General features: G+C 34.6%; 1 protein-coding gene and 1 long non-coding RNA gene across 16 annotated transcripts in view; one reads left to right on the top strand and one right to left on the bottom strand.

Annotated features, from left to right (window-relative positions):
* Positions 1–424: 424 nt before the first annotated feature.
* LOC135767353 (NLR family CARD domain-containing protein 3-like) overlaps positions 425–19,554 on the bottom strand; it is a 205,292-nt gene continuing 186,162 nt past the window's right edge. For all 15 annotated transcript variants that reach the window (XM_065276999.1, XM_065277003.1, XM_065277000.1 and 12 more), the window contains one exon: positions 425–688. In XM_065276999.1, the coding sequence (XP_065133071.1) occupies positions 676–688 (13 nt within the window). In that variant the 3' untranslated portion in view covers positions 425–675. The remainder of the gene's footprint in view (positions 689–19,554) is intronic.
* Positions 9,717–11,474, top strand: LOC135767512 (uncharacterized). The gene is made up of 2 exons (XR_010542054.2): positions 9,717–9,963; positions 10,426–11,474. It is a non-coding gene; the product is annotated as an uncharacterized lncRNA (long non-coding RNA).

Raw genomic sequence — 19,554 nt, 5'->3', positions numbered from 1 at the left:
ATCCACTGTTTAAATGTTTTGTTTTTTCCGTACATGTTAAAATTAATGTCAACATTTTCCATTCTTAATTGTGGTTGTCCAGTGTTTGTCACAAGATGGCGCCAAACAGTAATCTTTGTTGGCGCGGAGGGATTTTAAACATACAAGTAGTAGCGGCTATGCGTTATTACTTTGGAGCGGTTATTATTTGAAAAGAACGAACCTGCAAATGTCTCAACTGACCAATCAGAATCAAGCATTCCAGAGAGCCGTGTAATAAGTGCTGATAATGAAGTCAGTGGAGGTTTGTAACTCTTCAGTTATACAATCAGAAGTGTTGTGACTTTTAAACATCATGCACCTAGTTTGTTGTGTAAATGAACATATCATATGTGTTTGTCTGGTGTTAAAACACTATCAACACTAACAAATTGTCATACAGAGATATTTATACAATATTTATTTTATACACCAAATATTTTAAATATCTAAAAAAATCTATGTACACTTTACGATATTAAAACACATACAATGCAGTTATTTATACACATTTGTGTTTTTGTGTCCCTCATGTTGAGCTCTGCTGGGTCATTTCTGCTGTTTGTCCTGTAGTGGGCAGTAAGCAGCTCCTTTACTTCATGACAGAAGGCAGTTGTTTGGTTTGTCATTTGCAGCTTTTGTATGTGTTTGTTACCTTTAAGGCTCAATTCTGTAAAACATAAAAGACAAAAATCAGTACCAAATATCACAATAAAACAAAAGCAAAAGAAACCAATACAGAAAATACAAACTTTTCATCTTTACAGTTTGAACAATATCAGTGACTTCATACAAAGTAATATTTTCTCAAAAGAAAAGAGTGCCAGTCTTTCACATGATTTATTTACATTTTATAACATAATTTTTTAAGCTAAATGAAAATTAGCAGTTTGCTTCAATAGTCTGTTTAAGCAATATCACTCGAGTAGGAGTGAGATATAGCTCTATATCATCACGGCTGTGATTAGGCCAGAGGCACGAGGCCATAGGCAATCATAACCATGATGATATAGAGCTAAATCACACGACTCCGAGAGTGATATTGCTTTTATACAACAGTTCGACGGCACATGTTTGAAAAAAGAAAACTAGAAAACAACAACAGAGTTTTTTAAAAAGCCTCTTTGTTTAGGAACTACTTTCTTCCACCATGGATTTGAGGGCGGCCAGAATGACAGATAAAACTTTCGGCTGTTTTGAATCTCATAACTCAATGGACAGAATAGCCGTTTCTTAATTTAACCGTTTCTTGGTCACAAAGTATAGTTTTAAGATTAGTTCAGTCGAGAATATATATAATATTCACATCTGCAGTCGATTAGTAAAGATAGCGCCTGTTTGAACGTTTGCTTAGAAAGATTCGGTACGTGAGAGAACCAGAGCACTGAGCGGACGTCAGTGTTCACTCGCCCCGCTGACCACTGCCCTATCTGGGCTACATCTCTGACAGGGATTCCCTGGCTCTGATGTTGGCCCAGTCTGTGTTTGATGGTCAAAAATGAGATCAAATCAGAAGTATTTGGTGTCATGAAACTATTACTTGTTTTCTTATTCTTGTATTTTGTGTTGTTATTGTTTTGGCGTGAGGTAAAAGTTAATAAAACTATATTTATATAACGTTACTATTGCTTTCCCATTTAATCTTAACACGATACGAGCACATTAGACTTTGGTCTTATCAGTACTATATAATTTTTTTTTATACAGATGTGGCCTTTAAAAACGCGCGTTTTCTCCCGCGGCATTCGCCAAATCGTCTCGCGGAGTCACGCAGAATTCTGCAAGTGTTTTCGGGGGGGCTACTTTCCCTTTTCCCTTAATGTGTTTCGCTTCACAGAAAATCCACCAGGTGGCGCATAAAAAACTACATTTTTATATGCGTTGTCATTGCGGTTGTTTCCAGAAGTTAATAAGGGCATTGCTGAATATTTAATATTTCTATTAAAACAGCAAAGTGACGTCAACCCCTTCTTGCCAGCATAACAGCGCATACATATATTAAGATGACTGTACGTGCAATGGGCATTTATACTAAGTGCAACAAAGAATTAGTGTGAGCCTAATACACTTAACTCTATTTACAACCCAGTCTCACCCCATGGCGTCAATATTTGACGACACTTGACCATGCGTCAATATGTTGACGCGGAGGGTATACCTTTCGCGTCACTTTTTGACGAACTGGGGACTTCAATACTATCAGGTACGCGAAATTCTCTTTCCTATTTTCTTACCATTTTCTACCATTTTCGCGTCGGTTTAGGGTTAGATTTACATAATGACATCCCTACCCAAACCTATCCCTAACCCCAATGTCAGTTGACAACTGTTTAATTTCGCGTACCTAATAGTATTGAAGTCCCCAGTTCGTCAAAAAGTGACGCGAAAGGTATACCCTCCGCGTCAACATATTGACGCATGGTCAAGTGTCGTCAAATATTGACGCCATGGGTGTGAGACTGTGTTGCAATTTACAATGAATATCTTAATTATTTGTGTTGTCGAATTTTGACACCGTTTCATTGTTTGTTCATAATATTAATAATTATGTCCGTTTTTCTAAAAGTATTAATATTTTAAAGAGATTCATGTGGTATAAAAATACATGTTTTAAAGTTAAAAATGTTGTAAAAATATATTAGTATTATTGTTCTTAATATATTAAGAACAATAATATGACACATGTATATTGCGCTAAAATGCTATACATATGGAAAGAGGAATTCTTCTCAACCACCACCAATAAAGTTAAAAAAAATATTCTTTAGAAAAATAGCGTTTAAACCCACGCAGAGCGAACAAGAAAACATGGACCTATGCTTACATACTGTACAGTGGGCATATGATATCTTTATTTAGTTTTACATATTTAAAACTTTAATAATACCTTTCTTGCGCATATAGGCAGTCAGTGTTATGATTTTTTTATCCTTTCAGCCGTTATTCATAACAATAAAAATATTTTTCAGTGGCTTTGTAAATATATTACTAAAATAATGGATTAAAGTAACTTTATAAAATCTCTTAATGTCACTTATGTATTTTTTAGTTGGTCAAAACAAAATAAATGGCTAGAAATAGAACAGACATTTTAATTAAAAATGTACATATATTATAGGCGTATATTATCCTTGTTATTATTGTCCTTCCAGATATCTTATCTCAGACGTTCGCAGTCAACACTTTTAAAACTTTTTTATATAAAATCTAATTTATAAATTAAAAAACAAAGTTTTAAGTTAAGACAATAATAAATATGTTTATTTTTATTGAAAGAAAAACGTAGAAAATGTTATTATGGGTATAGTTGATGCAAATAAAGTGTGCAGTATACAAAAAATACAAACAAATTATTTCTAAAAGTGGCAAGATTTTAAAAATATAAAGGTGGTATAAAGAAAGACATGAGAAAAGTAGAGGTATGCAAAAGAGCACAGTTTAGTTATTGTTAATTAAAGCGGTTTTATACACCTTTGTTTGAATTGACAAGCATTTTATTCGCCACTTTCAACACATTTTGTGATACATTTACTGATTTATTACAGAAAATTGTTGTCAGAAGCAAAGCTATTGTACAAAGCATCTTTATATGTATGTTTTAAAGTTAAAAATGTTGTAAAAAATATATTAGTATTCTTTTATTTAAGAATAACAATATGATACATTTATATTGCGCTAAAATGCAATATACATTATTCTGCAAGCAATATAAATTATTCTCAACCACCACCAATAAAGTTTAAACATTATTCTTTAGAAAAAAAACGGCGTTTAAACCCGTGTTGCGTGGAGCGAACAAGAAAACATATGCTTACATGCTTATTCGGCATATGATATCTTTTTTATTTAGTTTTACAGTTTTAAAAGTGGCAAAAAAGTTCTTAAAATCTAATGAATACTGGTTTTGTAAAATGTATATAACTGCAGATGCGTGCGTGCACAGGAAAATCCCCAGTGTTAAATTAACTCTACCAGTGTTAAATCAACACTATTTGGTGTTTATATAATCCACACCAAGATCGGTGTTAAAAAAGACTGGTGTTAAAAATATAACTCTGAATCAGTGTTAAAGTTAATGAGATAATGAAGTGATGATTAAGACATTAATGGTGAACACCTGCTGGTCATTCAAATCAATTAGATTTTGGACATTTTCCTGTCTCTAAATTTTTATTTTGATGACTCGTTTTCTGGAGAAAATACTAAAATAATAAAGAAAGACAAATTATTAAATGCAATAGATGAATACTGTTGGGTGTATGCCTCCAAAAGCTGCAATCTTTCACGTTTGCCTCTCTATCAGCATCTCTGTTTAAAAAAATAAAATGATAACTTGCAGAGTTATTTTCTAAATGGATAAGTTTAACTTCTAAACAGCTGTCAGAACAAAATACAAGTGCTCAACTATTCCAGTATCCACACGCGTGATTTAGTAGACAAATCTTCTTTCTGATGTGATGTCTCACAAGTCAAATAGACATTTATCACAAAATGTAGCACATTAAATCTTTAGTTTGTGTTTGTTATGAGTTCATTTGAAGTCACCATTACTGTGTTTAGTGTTTCCTTTAGTTAGGCATTTGTCCCTTGACCTTCAATTATCTAACTCTCTTCTTTTAGTAATAGTAACAATGTTTTAGTAAGACCACTTGTTCATTGCTTTATGTAGAGGAAAAACCTTCTATACATTCTCAGTTTATTTTTATTATATTCTACTCTACAAGTCATTGAAACATTTGATCACAAATTAATTACGAAGAAACAGGCATATAAAAAAGCTCTATGCAAATGACATTGTATTGAAGAAGACTGCCGTCATGCTTCAGTGTTTTGTTGTTGCTATTTTTGCTTAAGAGAGACTTCATGATTTCTGATACAAATCTCAACAACGGTGACAGTTAATGGTAAGAAAGTTGCTAAATTTTTGTCATGTTGCAATGCATGATGGGATTTATGAATGAGTTTTCTACAATCCTGTTACCCAGCATGCATTGCAGCATGAAGCTTTGTTGTTGATTGTCACCATGATTGTGTTTTATAGGCTTATTGTTGATGTCTCAGTGTGTCTGACTAACACCACAGATTAGATTTGGGTAAACAATATTTAAAGGGGACATATTATGAAAATCTGACTTTTTCCATGTTTAAGTGCTATAATTGTGTCCCCAGTGCTTCTATCAACCTAGAAAATGTTAAAAAGATCAACCCAATAACTTAGTTTTGGTAAACCATTTTCTGCAAGCATGTGAAAAATAGGTCATTGTAATTTGGCCCTTATTGTGATGTCAGAATAAGGTAATACCGCCCTCTTTATCTGCACTATCCAACCACAGCACAACCATTTAGTATGGAGAGAAAGAGAGAGATAAAATATTTCACAGCACAATTGAGTTTCAATTGCAACAAACCACCATCATTGTGATCAGTGGTTGCACTTCATCCGCTCATTTGCATTTTAAATGACACACCCAAAACGGCACACTTTTGCTCAGACCTATTTTAGACTTAGTTTTCATCTTTAAAAAAATCTCATAATATGTCCCCTTTAACTCTTCAGGGTATGTGGACTTTACAGCACTGTTGGATTTCATGGGAGCCACACGGGTTTGGCGGAACATTAGTTAAACACTTACATTCAGTGATGACATTTTTTATGATATCATTGAATCCCAAGACTTATACTTTCATAATAATTAACCCTTATGTGTTGTTGGGGCCATTTTTGGCCATTTTTGCAATTTTTTTGTCTTAATTTGGCCACAACTTTCTCTGTGTTTCAGCAAATGGAATGATTTTTGGTGACAAATCTTATATTTACACATATTTTAAGAAAATGCTTTGAAATTTTTCAAAAACTTAACAATATACCGTGGGCAAATTTACTACCCTTACGTGTTGTTAGCGGCCAAAAAAGGCCACTAAATTAAACTGCTGTAAAAATTTATCGGATGAAATTTTTTTCACATTTTTTTTGCATAAATCTGTTAATCAACCTCAGTACTGATCAAAACTACCAAATGTTTGCAAAAATTCCATGATTTTAACTCTTTCATTGCCAAGTTTATAAGTAGTGTCACTGATTTGGGGAAAAAAAACACACAAAATGACAGATTTTCAATATAAAACGTGACTGTGGACTGGATTTTCTTTTACCTTTTTTACAGTCTTGGGCATGCCAAAGATTGGTAAAAACATTGGCTTTGATGCATTTTTAGTTTTTGTGCAGCATCAGATTAAATTTTTTTCTCCCTCATTTATTGTTTGTGGCCATTTTTTCCCCATTGACTTCCATTATAACAACATTTTTTGATTGCTGAGCCATGACACCTTATTACCATGCATTCTTGATTCTTTGTGCCTTTTCCTTTTGCAAAGAGGTAAAATTTGTCATTTTTACTGTTGATCACCATGTGGCACCATTAACCCTTTAGTAGCCTGTGCAAAAAAACAGAGCATAAATTCTGGTCTGTACATTGAGTTATATGGACTATAAAACCATTGTGTGTGTACGAGTGTGTGTGTGTACGAGTGTGTGTGTGTGTGTGTGTGTGTGTGTGTGTGTGTGTGTGTGTGTGTAGGGTTAGTGTTAGTATTGAGGAGAGAGCACCTCCCTCGCGCACCAGTTAGTGCTGCACTGGTGAGAGGGATTTAGTCTCCTGTAGCTGTCCCTCTAGACACAATTCCACAGACACCAGCAGGCACCAGCAGCTCAGGAGTGAAGAGGGGAACATGCAAGTGGTGTACAGAACCAAAAAAAGAACAGTCAGCATTTGTATCCGTTGTGGTAGACACACTTGCAGAGAGCACCAAGTAATATGCTGCAAGTCCTGCTAAAAAGACTGAACACACACACGTACACATATACACACCAAAAAATTAGTTTGATTGTTTAGTTCTCCATCCATCCTCTACTCTTGCTTCATTGTTCAGTTTATTTGAAGTTGTTATTGCATTTTGGTTCATAATAAATGTTGTTAATAAATCTGATGAAGAGAAGATTTTTTACAGATTTTTCCACACAGACGCACACACATGCAAGCACGCACGCACGCACGCACGCACGCGCACACACACACACACACACACACACACACACACACACACACACACACACACACACACACACACACACACACACACACACACACACTCTCTCTCTCTCTCTCTCTCTCTCTCTCTCTCTCTCTCTCTCTCTCTCTCTCTCTCTAATATGCTGTTATAGTCCATATAACTCAATGTACAATCCAGAATTCAAGCTCTTTTTTTTGCACAGGCTACTAAAGGGTTAATTGTGCCACATGGTGATCAACAGTAAAAATGACAAATTTTACCTCTTTGCAAAAACTAAAACCACAAAGAATCAAAAATGCATGGCAATAAGGTGTCATGGCTCTGCAATCAAAAAATGTTGTTATAATGGAAGTCAATGGGGAAAAAATGGCCACAAACAATAAATGAGGGAGAAAAAAATTTAATCTGATGCTGCACAAAAACTAAAAATGCATCAAAGCCAATGTTTTTACCAATTTTTGGCATGCCCAAGACTGTGAAAAGGGTGAAAAAAAATTCAGTCCACAATCACTTTTTATATTGAAAATCAGTGATTTTGTGTTTTTTTTTTCTCAAATCAGTGGCATCACTTATGAGCTTGGCAATTAAAGAGTTAAAATCATGAAATTTTTGGAAACATTTGGTAGTTTTGATCAGTTCTGAGGTTGATTAACAGATTTATGCAAAAAAATTTGAAAAAAATATTAATCTGATACATTTTTACAGCCGTTTAATTTAGTGGCCTTTTTTGGCCGCTAACAACACGAAAGGGTAGTGAATTGGAACAAGGGTTAACATAGTAACAGTAATAGACTTCATTTCTCTCATCTTCCTCTGCTTGAACAGATGTGTTTTGTAAACATACTATCACAATGAGCAGAAGAAAACTAACACTAAACTTCAAGACCCAAGTACCCAACTAAAGGAAACACTAATCGGAGCAATGGTGACTTACTTTATTAACCAGATTTACAGCAGTTCTTTAGAAGTTAAACCTATCATCCATGTATCTCTGCAAGCAAGTTGTAATTGTAGTTTTCAAACAGAGATGATGATAGTGTTCATTTAACTATGGTGATTGGAACAATTCCAAAATTGAGTTGATTTGACACGGAATGACCAGCAGGTGTTCACTATTAATGACTCAATCACTTCATTATCTTATTAACTTTAACACTGATTTAGTGTTTTTTTAACACCAATCTTGGTGTGGATTATATAAACACCAAGCAGTGTTAATTTAACACTGGGGATTTTGCTGTGTGGGATCCGGGCAGGTATCATTTTCCTCCAGACCTTGACGCATGGTCGCGAGAAGGCGAGAAATATATTTTTTTTAAGTTAAAATATTTTGCACAATTGATATATTACTTATGAATATTTTATGAAATTATTTTTGACACACGTAGGTTATTACGTGTATTTTGGATTTTAATTTCATTACTGTGCCTATCCGTGGCCTCATCCGAGCGCACTTTCTCCGCCGTGCATCTTTTGAAGACATTGGTATGCAGCACCATGACCCAGAAAAGACTCACACACCTTTCCCTGATGCATGCCCACACAGAAATACTGAACTCCCTGGACATTCGTCCTCTAGCTCATGAGAGACTTTGGAATCTCTATTATACAACCGGCGCAATTCGCGAGGCGAGTTTTTTCTGCTCGAGTAAAGAGCGCGTTGATAATATGCGTATTAACGGAATGACAACGCGGGTTTGTTTATTACATGAATGCGCAGCAGCACAAAAACGCTTTTTAATATGAAAAATTAAAGGATTAAAATGTAACAGATTATTATTGAGTCTCTTGGACATAAATGATGACCAATTATGAGACGTTAGAAGGCGCAAAGAGCTGCTTCATCTGTAGCTAAGTAAATAAATGCTTTGCTTTAAACAAATGCATCTACTTTTAAATGTTTTTTTTTTTTAAATGCTACCCAACAGATTTATTGTATATAATGACTCTGCACCTGTAGATATGGTGAGATGAGAAAACATTTTAAGTAATGCTTTTAAAAAAAACATTTCGCTGTCCAAGTGCTGAAATGGCTCTCCACACGTTTGTAAATTCTTTATCTTTTGTTTGTAGCAAATAAAGTATTTTTACAGTACAAACCTTAAATAAAGCCTATTCTAAAAATGTAATTATACACCATGTTTTTCTTTATAAAAGTATACAATATCAGAACTAAACCCATTATTATTTTTGTTCAAATTATGAATTATTTATATGTTTAAAAAAGACAGTAATAGTACTATTTAGTAAAAAAAGATCTATATAAAAATATACTAGGTATGTTAATGTGAGAATATTTTACATCTGTTAATCGACGTGTGATCTTAACTTAAAAACGAAAGTAAAATATGTTCGTCCGCATGGACATTGAAAACTGTGAAGTTTAATTAATATTATATGTTGTTATAATATTATATGTTGTATGTAAATTGTAACGAAAGTAATTCCCCCTGGGATAAGTATTTTTGCTTCTGATTAATAGCGCATATTCATCTGAGAACTGATGATGTCTGTGTGTTTCAGACCCTGGCTGTGTGCCCTGAAGTGTATATGACAATAAAGTAGTAAATCTCAATGTATTTATTTTTATTATTGTATTTTAAATAGGCCTATTCACCTTATTTTTCACGACAACAAGGGCGGCGCCATTGCGCTCATTTTGTCAACGTTCTTCCGGCCGCATAGACGATGAGCAGCTGAGGCAGTGACTGAAGGCGACGTGTTAAGCTTAAAAAGCCCACTCGAGCGCCTTTATGTTTCTTTCTTACCAATTTTAAGCCAACTGAGGAACACCCTTATCCCAAGTAATGGTTCGACTACGATGTTCCGGTAACTTTAAACCACGCCTGGTGTTGGAAAGGTGGCCAGTTTCAGGTAAGCTATCTTAGCTAACTTTGTGCTCGTTCGCCTAAAATTAGATTTGTGATGTCCGTTCTACAAATACACTTAAGATCAGTAACGTTAGTTTATAAAATGCAACTATTTGAATGGTTTTAATTGTCCACCTATATTTTTATATTTACGATAGTACAACAGTATATTATAGTCATTGCATTCTTACAGTAGCCCACGTGATTCCTACAAGTTACTGAGATTTCAGATGCTAGAATGTCAGTTCATTTCTCATTCAGATATTGATAATGACCTTTTAAACAACGTATTATTTAACACTGAAGTTAAAGGTTGTGTGTATAATGTTTCTGTCTCTTTTTAATGCATCTCTCTCTTACACACTGTTCTGTTTAAGTATGGGTGCCATTTATATATTAATTCTCATGATGCAAGTTTATTTTAAATACTAACATAAAACTGTTTATGGTTATATTATTTTCACAGATGCATTGATGTGTAGGGATGCAGTGGACAACTGTGAGGATGATACAATCAACATGTTCCTAAACTGTGATGCAGAAACACAATGGGAGCATCTATCCGTCTCTGAACACAACTACACTTTAAAATCACAACTCAACCTGAAGCAACATACATCTGATATGGGAAAACAATGGTGCGGTTTCCCGGACAGGGCTTATCCTGGTCCCAGGCTAAAATGCATATTTGAGCTACAATAATTTAAAAACACCTTTTACTGACATACCTCAACATATATGAGTGCCATTGTTTTGTCACAAGATGCGCACCAGTCTTGTTTTTTTGTAGGATTTGTTTGTAAAAACTAAAATGTCCTAATATAATTAAGGCCTAGTCCTGTAAACCCTGTCCGAGAAACTGCTTCAATGTGTTGAGCTGGCACAAATGTACATAACTCTACTGAGAAACAACCATCTTTGGTTCAGCTTTACACAGGGTTGATATTGCATCCATTACACAGTCGCCAAGCACTTTACCAGTACATACACCAACAGCTTCCAGATATACGCTTGGGATCAGCTCCTGATGAATCCGATAAAGCTGTGTCTTAATTTATTGCAGGGTGGTCTTGCTTTACCTGTTGTAAAGTTACATTAAACCTTCATATGTGATCAGATGTCATGCAGTGATATTAAACATTTACAGTGTGATCAGATGTTGTGCATTTATATTAAACCTTTACAATGTGATCAGATGTTGTGCATTTATATTAAACCTTTACAATGTGATCAGATGTTGTGCATTTATATTAAATCTTTACAATGTGATCAGCTGTTACCTGTCATGCAGTTATATTAAACATTTACTATGTGATCAGATGTAACCTGCCATGCAGTTATATAAACCTTTACAGTGTGATCAGTTATTATCTGTAAGGAATTTCTTAAACCATATGTGAGCTTTGTAGATTCCACTTAAAAGGATTTAAGTCTCCTGATTTGAAGGAATAAGTGTTGGCAAGTTTGCAAATGAATTCTATCATGGTACCACATAAAAACGAAATAGTTATTGGACTGGCTAAGGTGCACATTTGCTATAAAAAAGACGAAATCACTGTGTAAATATTGGTAGACATACTTTTAATAATTTTCAATGCTGCTCCATCAACTCCTGACAGGACGAGGTAACAGTTAATAAAATATGTCCAATAGGTTACTTGCCGCGGCTGCTTCATATCGTCTAACCACGAGACGATTGATGGGACAATATAAGACTATCCAATCGTCGTATGAAGTTTTAACCGTGCTCTTAATTTAAAACATTTATAGCAGTAGCGATATTTGTCATTTCACTAAAGTTGTAGTGAACTACAAACAATCTTCTAACCACCAAACTAACCACCGAATGCACTGTGCCATATTAGCAGCGGAAGTCGGTTGACAAAATGCGGAAGAGCGAAGAATTAAAAAGGGGCGTGGCGGAATAAGGTGAATAGGCTCATAGGTTTTTTGGTTAAAAAATTCACAGCACCCCCTGTTCAAAATGACTTCCAGCGGCCCTGCCTTGACGCTTTGTGTTCGACTTTAAATGGTGCGGCGCTGACTGGTCGGCGTATGACATCAGATACCGCGAGAGCAAAGGTAAAGTCGGACCATTTGTAACATTTCGACTTGCTCTCGCGGTACTGTGATGTCTTCGTTGCCGAACTGTCTGCGCAGCGCCACAAACGCCCTTTGACTCTTTAAGGCAAAGTTCCAGCAACATGAGAAGTGGTGGCACGCAAAAGAAAGTGAAGGTACGCAGTACGCTAAAATATAAAGTGTCTGTACTGCGAGCACTGGTATTTATTTACATCGTGTGTTGCTCTTTCACCATTGTGCACCCGCGCACTCGCTCTGTAGTTTGTAGCTCGCGCTCCGGCTTCGATCAACAATGCCCGTTTCTCAATACCAAGTAGGGGAGAGTGGGGCAAAGTGAGCCAGTGGGTAAGTTGACCCACCCCCTTTATCTAGGCAACCATACAGATTTGTAGCCGTGTGACCACAAATACAGGTAGCAACCATAATTTATATTTGGCTATGTTAAAGAGAAGGACAAATTAAAGAGTTATGATTAAAGTATGATTTTTTTAACAACAAAAAAAAAACAGTTTTTATCCTATCAAAGTAAAATGTATACATACCAGGTATAAAGGCTGTTATGTTAAAGTAGATTTATCCAGGTCTAAATATTCATACCATAAATATTGGTGATAGGCTAATGTATAAAACCATGTGAATGATTTAGCTAAAGATTAGCCTGAATTACTTAGCTAGGCAGTTTCCCAAAACGGTGGCTGTGGGGCAAAGTGAACCAGATGGGGTAAACTGAACCAGGGGTTCAACCCCACCATGAGGCACTGTAACCATTGAACATGTTTCATAACAAAAAAAAAATTCTGTGTAGTTTCGCACAACTGATTTGTTCATTTTTAAACATTTTAGAAAACATATCATGCTAAGACATTACCATATTAATTAATTTTTATGCATTTGGCGTTTTGCAGGTCCACACTGAAAAAACAAACATACCACTCAGAAACGTCCATTGACAATCTCCAAACAATAAGTTGTTCCTCAAAATCTGTATTTTCATCTGATACAGACTCAAACATGAGTGGATGACATCAGAGTACCGCGAGGGCGATTTAAAACCAACCTCCTCCGCTTTATTTCTCGTGGTACTCTGATGTCATCTGCTTGTCGGTTCTTGTGGCGCTGCGTAAAGTTGACCACACCTAAAAAATGTACTGCTAAACTCGACAGAAATGCTCTGTATACCAGCACCTCCTTTATTAATTGTATAGCAGGAAAAGTTCTATTTTACTTCTCAGCGTGATAAATAGCTTACAAGGTTTGGTGTGTGAGCGTGTGAACTGACAGAAATGCGTCTGTCTCATGGTGAATGCGTGGGACTTGAGAGCCTAGGTTATATCAACATATGTCAAATTAAGTTACCTGATATCCACTTAATTTTATAAGTTATAAACATTCATTTAAAATAACATACAGCGTATGTATTAGGCCTATTTGCTTAAATTGCATTTTAACAAAGAAACTGCAAGGGTTGAAATTAAAACCCAACACGCTGGTGAAAACTGGATAAACCGGTTTTCTTTTGATTCCCTGATGATGAGGTGATCGATTAGCATTGGGGGTTGGCAAAGAATTGGCAGACCTAGGGGTGGGTGGTTTTTAATTTCTTGACTCTGTGTCACTGGTAGCTGCTAAAACAAGCAGCTAAACCATGTACAATTAATTACATTTTGGAATTAACTTCATTCATGTCTTTTTATTTATACACTGTAAAAAATATTTTCTGAATTTTTAAGTAGTTAGCATTAAATATGTTTACAAACAATTGGTTTACAAACTCTGGGATGTATGTGATTATCATCATTCAGAAAAGTGGTGCTTGTGTTTAGACTTGTGTTTTACGTGATTAAATCATGAAGATTACATTAGTTTCTTTTCAGTGTAGAACAGTTTGTAATCAAAATGCAAAAATATAGTATATTTATAAACATCGCTGAAACAAAGAGTGAATTAAAATTAAAAAAGTAATAAAGTTAAAGCTGCTGATAATTTTGTTTATATTTACTAGCCTTTTCTGAGTGAAAAATGTTTAGATTTTGTTAAGTAGCCTAATACTCCAATTTATTTCAGTGTAGGTTTCTCATTTTTATCAGCTTTCTTTTGCTTTTCAAAGGGCCGTCTACCTTTGCTACCGCCAGTGCTTTAATGTGGGCCGGTAGGCGCCAGTACTCAGTACCGCCACTTCCAAATATAGCTCTTGCATACCACCACCTCTCCCTGCGCCCAGAACGTACTTCTAGCGTACCAGAACGCTCATTTGCACATCTGTTTAAATCAGAGGCTTAATTTAATCATTTGGCTGCGCTGCCGCTTTTCAAAGCGCCCTTCACAATGCAAGCTACCTAATTCGTCCCACCGAGAGCAGAGACTACATTACCCATAAACCTTTGAGTTTACAAGTTAAAAGCGCATGCGTAGCTTTTGCTGCTGTCAATAGGCTTGTTCGACTTCATGCGGCGCCCCGAGAATCGACAGCCGGAAGACGTCACAGTATCGCGAGAGCGAGGCGAAATATGATGTCTTGAATCATTCTCGCGGTACTCTGACGTCATCCGGCTGTCGGTTCTTGCGGCGCCGCATGAAATCGAACAAGCATAGTGTTAACAACGTGGTTTGGAGAGGTGTGTGAAACGCGCAACCATAGCTGCTCTGTTAAATGAAAATACAATGAATACTTAATACCCAGCTAACAGGGAACGTTCTTATAACTTTGGCAAACGTTCTGTTAAGGTTCTACCAAAGTTATCCAAAAACTTTCTTGCAATAACATTAGTAGAACGTTTCCCTAACGTTATCTGCAATTAATAAACGTCCTTAAAACGTTAGCGTTAGAAAAGATTTTATTGTATTGTTAGTGGAAAATTCTGCACACCCTAGCATTAAAAACGTTACCATTGTGTATGTAATGTAACGTTCTTAAAACTGTAACATTGAAAACATTACCATTTTGTATGTAATGTAACATTCTTAAAACGGTAGCATTGCAAACGTTATTATGCTTTGTTATCAGAACATTCTGCACACCCTAGCATTAAAAACTTTACCATTGTGTATGTAATGAAATGTTCTTAAAACAGTAACATTGAAAACGTAACCATTGTGTATGTAATGTAACATTCTTAAAACGGTAGCATTGCAAACGTTATATTTGCTTTGTTATCAGAACATTCTGCACACCCTAGCATTAAAAACGTTACATTGTGTATGTAATGTAACGTTCTTAAAACTGTAACATTGAAAAGGTTACCATTGTGTATGTAATGTAACATTCTTAAAAAGGTAGCATTGCAAACGTTATATTTGCTTTGTTATCAGAACATTCTGCACACCCTAGCATGGAAAACGTTACCATTGTGTATGTAATATAAAGTTCTTAAAACGTTAACATTGAAAACGTTACCATTGTGTATATAATGTAACGTTCTTAAAAGGGTAGCATTGACAACGTTTTATTTGCATAGTTAGCAGAACGTTCTTCATACCCTAGCATTGAAAACGTTACTGTTGTGTATGTAATGTAAAGTTTTTAAAACTGTAGCATTGAAAACGTTACCATTGTGTATGCAATGTAACTTTCTTACAATGGTAGCATTAAAAACGTTGTAATTGTATTGTAAGCATTACAACATTACCATTGTGTACACAGCAAAATCCCCAGAGTTAAATCAACTCTGCTGGTTGTACATATTGTCCCAATCTTACAGAGAGTTAAAAGTAACTCTGAAGCAGAGTTAAAAGCTGCAATCTGTAACTTTATCCTCTCTATCACCATCTCTGTTTGAAACCTAAAACTGCATTTACATCTTACTTGTAGATTTTTTTCCTTAACTTAGGTTTAGATGTTGGCTGTTTCATTTAAAGTCACCATTATTGTGATTAGTGGTTGTTTTAGTAGGACTTGACTCTAAGTTGCTATTTTTTCCAACTGCCATAACTATGTTTGTTTAAAACATGTTTTTTATAGCAAAGAAAATGCAACAGCACAATTCCATAGTGGTGTTTAGTACATAAAGTTTAAACATCATCAGCATCTACACTGTAAGCCCATACAGGTTGATTGAACCTAAAACATTTATGGAAACTCGTTGCCCTAAAAAAGTTAATTTTGCCTGGTTGAAATAACAATTAATTTTAAGTTTAATGTAGGAAACCCATTGCATATAAATTTAGTTTTTATTACTTTATATAACATTTGATGTTATGGTTTTATAACAAAAATCAATGACTGACTTTAAGTCAGTCATTGAATAAACGTGATTCTCCACAGAAACACACAAAAAATGTGTTTTGACATACATTGTCAGTACTGTGGATAGAAATGCAATAAAATGTTCTGAACAGGGTTCATGTAAGGAAACACTGATCACCTGAACGGTGACTTCACAAAATTATAATTTACAACAAAACAACATCAATAATATAAGAGCTTGAACCTATATTACATTTTATTAACAAATATTTGAGTACAGAAAGTTCTTATCAGTTTTTAATTTGTGAAAAAGCAGAAAATAATCAAAATATTCAGGCGCAAAGGATTATGGGTATTCCTCACAACATGAACTAATAATTTTAAGTTAATTTTACTTGAATGTTTTAGTTTAATAGATTTTGTAAGATTAACAGTTAAATCAACAAATCAATTTAAGCTTTGGCTTCAAAACAGAAAATATTAATGATTTTTCCTTGATTGTTTGAGTAAAGACAATTTCTGGGTTAACAGTGTAGAAAACTTATGTGCAGGTGTAGTGTTTGCAGACTTATGAGAAGTATCCTTTTCTATTATTTGTATGAGACTGTAATATAAAATACAGCACCCTCACAGCAGTTTGTCCTTCTGAACGATTTTGAAACACCGATACTTAAAATTTGACCACTGTGTAATGTACACACACAAACATCAAGAATCAGACTATAAATCACAATGATGGTGAAAATAAAATGAAAAGCTTCATGCTGCAATGCATGCTGGGTATCAACAAATTACAAATCTTATCCAAAACTGCCAGAATGCACTGTGGCAGGAATAAATAATGAACATTTTTACCATTTTCTTTGTCACCCTTGTTGAGATTCATACTCTGATTCTTGATGTTTGTGTGTCTACGTTGCACTACGGTTAATTTTTAAGTCCCTCAAAATTGTTCAGAATGACAAACTGCCATGAGAATGCTGGATTTATACTACAGTCTCACATAATTAATGGAAAATGATATTTTCCGACTTCTGATAAGTGTGTAAACACTACACCTGCACATATGTTTTGTAGATGCTGACAAATGTTAAGAATTTATGTACTAAAGACTACTCCAGAGCAGCAGTATTGTTTTTCTTTGCTATAACATAACATGTCTTAAACACGTAAAATTATAGCAGTTGGAAAAAAACTAATAACTAAGAGTCTAGTCCTACTAAAACAACCACTGAGTACAATAATGGTGAGTTTAAATGAAACAGCAAACATCTGAACCTAAGTTAAGAAAATAACTCTACAAGTAAGATGTAAATGCAATTTTAGGTTTCAAACAGAGATGGTGATAGAGAGAATAAAATGATTGATTGCAGCTTCAGAGTTACTTTTAACTCTCTGTAAGATTGGGACAATATGTACAACCAGCAGAGTTGATTTAACTCTGGGGATTTTGCTGTGTAGTGGAATATTGTAAAAATGTTAGCATAAAAATGTATCTTTTGGGGATTTAAATTGGGGTGAGCCGATCCGATATGCAGTATCGATATAAGTCCGATATTGGCAAAAAATGGCCAGATCGAATATTGTAGAAGGGAGTACCCCAGCTTACAATTTTACGTTATAAAAACGTTCCCGGAACGTCTTACGAAAGTTTGGAAAATATTTTTTTGAACGTTCTTACAACGTTAAAAGCGTCCAGTTTTTTAGACGTGGTATTAACGTTAATGTGTGGTTATAAGAAGGTTATTAAAAATGTTTTTAGAAAGGTTCAGTCTGTTGTTATATTAATGGTCTAATAACGTTTTTTATAACGTTATACAAACGTTCCATTCACCAATATATTTATGTTCTCAGAACGTTTTTCTAACGTTCGTAACAGGTTATAAAAACATTGTTTAAACGTTCTTACACAGTACAAACGTCCAGTTTTTTTAGACGTAGTATTAACGTTATTGTTTGGTTACAAGAACGTTTTTAAAAACGTTTCTAGAATGGTTCGGTTTGTTGTTATGTTAATGTTCTAAGAACGTGTTTCAAAACGTTATTAAAACATTCCAATCACCATGATATTACTGTTCTAAGGACGTTTTTAAAACTGTTCTTGAAAAGTCCCATTTGCCATTATATTAATGTTCTAGGAACGTTTTTCTAACGTTTGTAACTGGTTACAAAAACATTCGGTTGAAACGTTCTAGGAACGTTAAAAACGTCCAGTTTTTTAGACGTAGTATTAACGTTATTGTTTGGTTACGAGAACGTTTTTAAAAGCGTTTCTAGAATGGTTTGGTTTGTTGTTATATTAATGTTCTAAGAACGTATCTCAAAACGTTATTAAAACATTCCATTCACCATGATATTAATGTTCTAAAAACGTTTTTAAAACCGTTCTTGAAACCTTCAATTTGTCATTATATTAACGTTTTAAGAACGTTTTTCTAACGTTTGTAACTGGTTAGGTTTAGGTATCAACTCAAGGTTATGGTATCGACATCGGTATCAGACATGAAACAGTTGTATCGGCCCAGCCCTAGATTTAAAGAAATTTAAGTAAATGTAAGGATGAGAAAAATAAAAATGCCTAGTGCTTTTTGGCATAAATCAAAATCTAAAATTTTGAGCTATAAAATGAATTGTTGGCTATTGCTACAAATTTACCTGTGGTACTAATGACTGGTTTTGTGATTCAGTCACATTTTATTTTAATCTAATTGATTATTTCAATGATCCAGTCTTGACTCAACTGTGGGGTGGGAAGGCTAATGAATAATCTTTTAGCTTTCCATTTTATAATTTCTATATTGGAATTTTAGAGACAAATATAATTGCAATAACATTTACATACAAAAACTTTGAGAATATTTAAAGGGGACATATTATGAAAATCGGACTTTTTCCATGTTTAAGTGCTATAATTGTGTCCCCAGTGCTTCTATCAACCTAGAAAATATTAAAAAGATCAACCCAATAACTTAGTTTTGGTAAACCATTTTCTGCAAGCATGTGAAAAATAGGTCATTGTAATTTGGCCCTTATTGTGATGTCAGAATAAGGTAATACCGCCCCCTTTATCTGCACTATCCAACCACAGCACAACCATTTAGTATGGAGAGAAAGAGAGAGATAAAATATTTCACAGCACAATTGAGTTTCAATTGCAACAAACCACCATCATTGTGATCAGTGGTTGCACTTCATCCGCTCATTTGCATTTTAAATGACACACCCAAAACGGCACACTTTTGCTCAGACCTATTTTAGACTTAGTTTTCATCTTTAAAAAAATCTCATAATATGTCCCCTTTAAGTGAAAGGAATGTTATTTTTTTAAAT

The sequence above is a fragment of the Paramisgurnus dabryanus genome, chromosome 6 (assembly GCF_030506205.2).
Source record: "Paramisgurnus dabryanus chromosome 6, PD_genome_1.1, whole genome shotgun sequence".
NCBI lineage: Eukaryota > Metazoa > Chordata > Actinopteri > Cypriniformes > Cobitidae > Paramisgurnus > Paramisgurnus dabryanus.
Note: the sequence above shows the minus strand (reverse complement) of the source record. Positions and strands in the feature narration are given on the sequence as shown.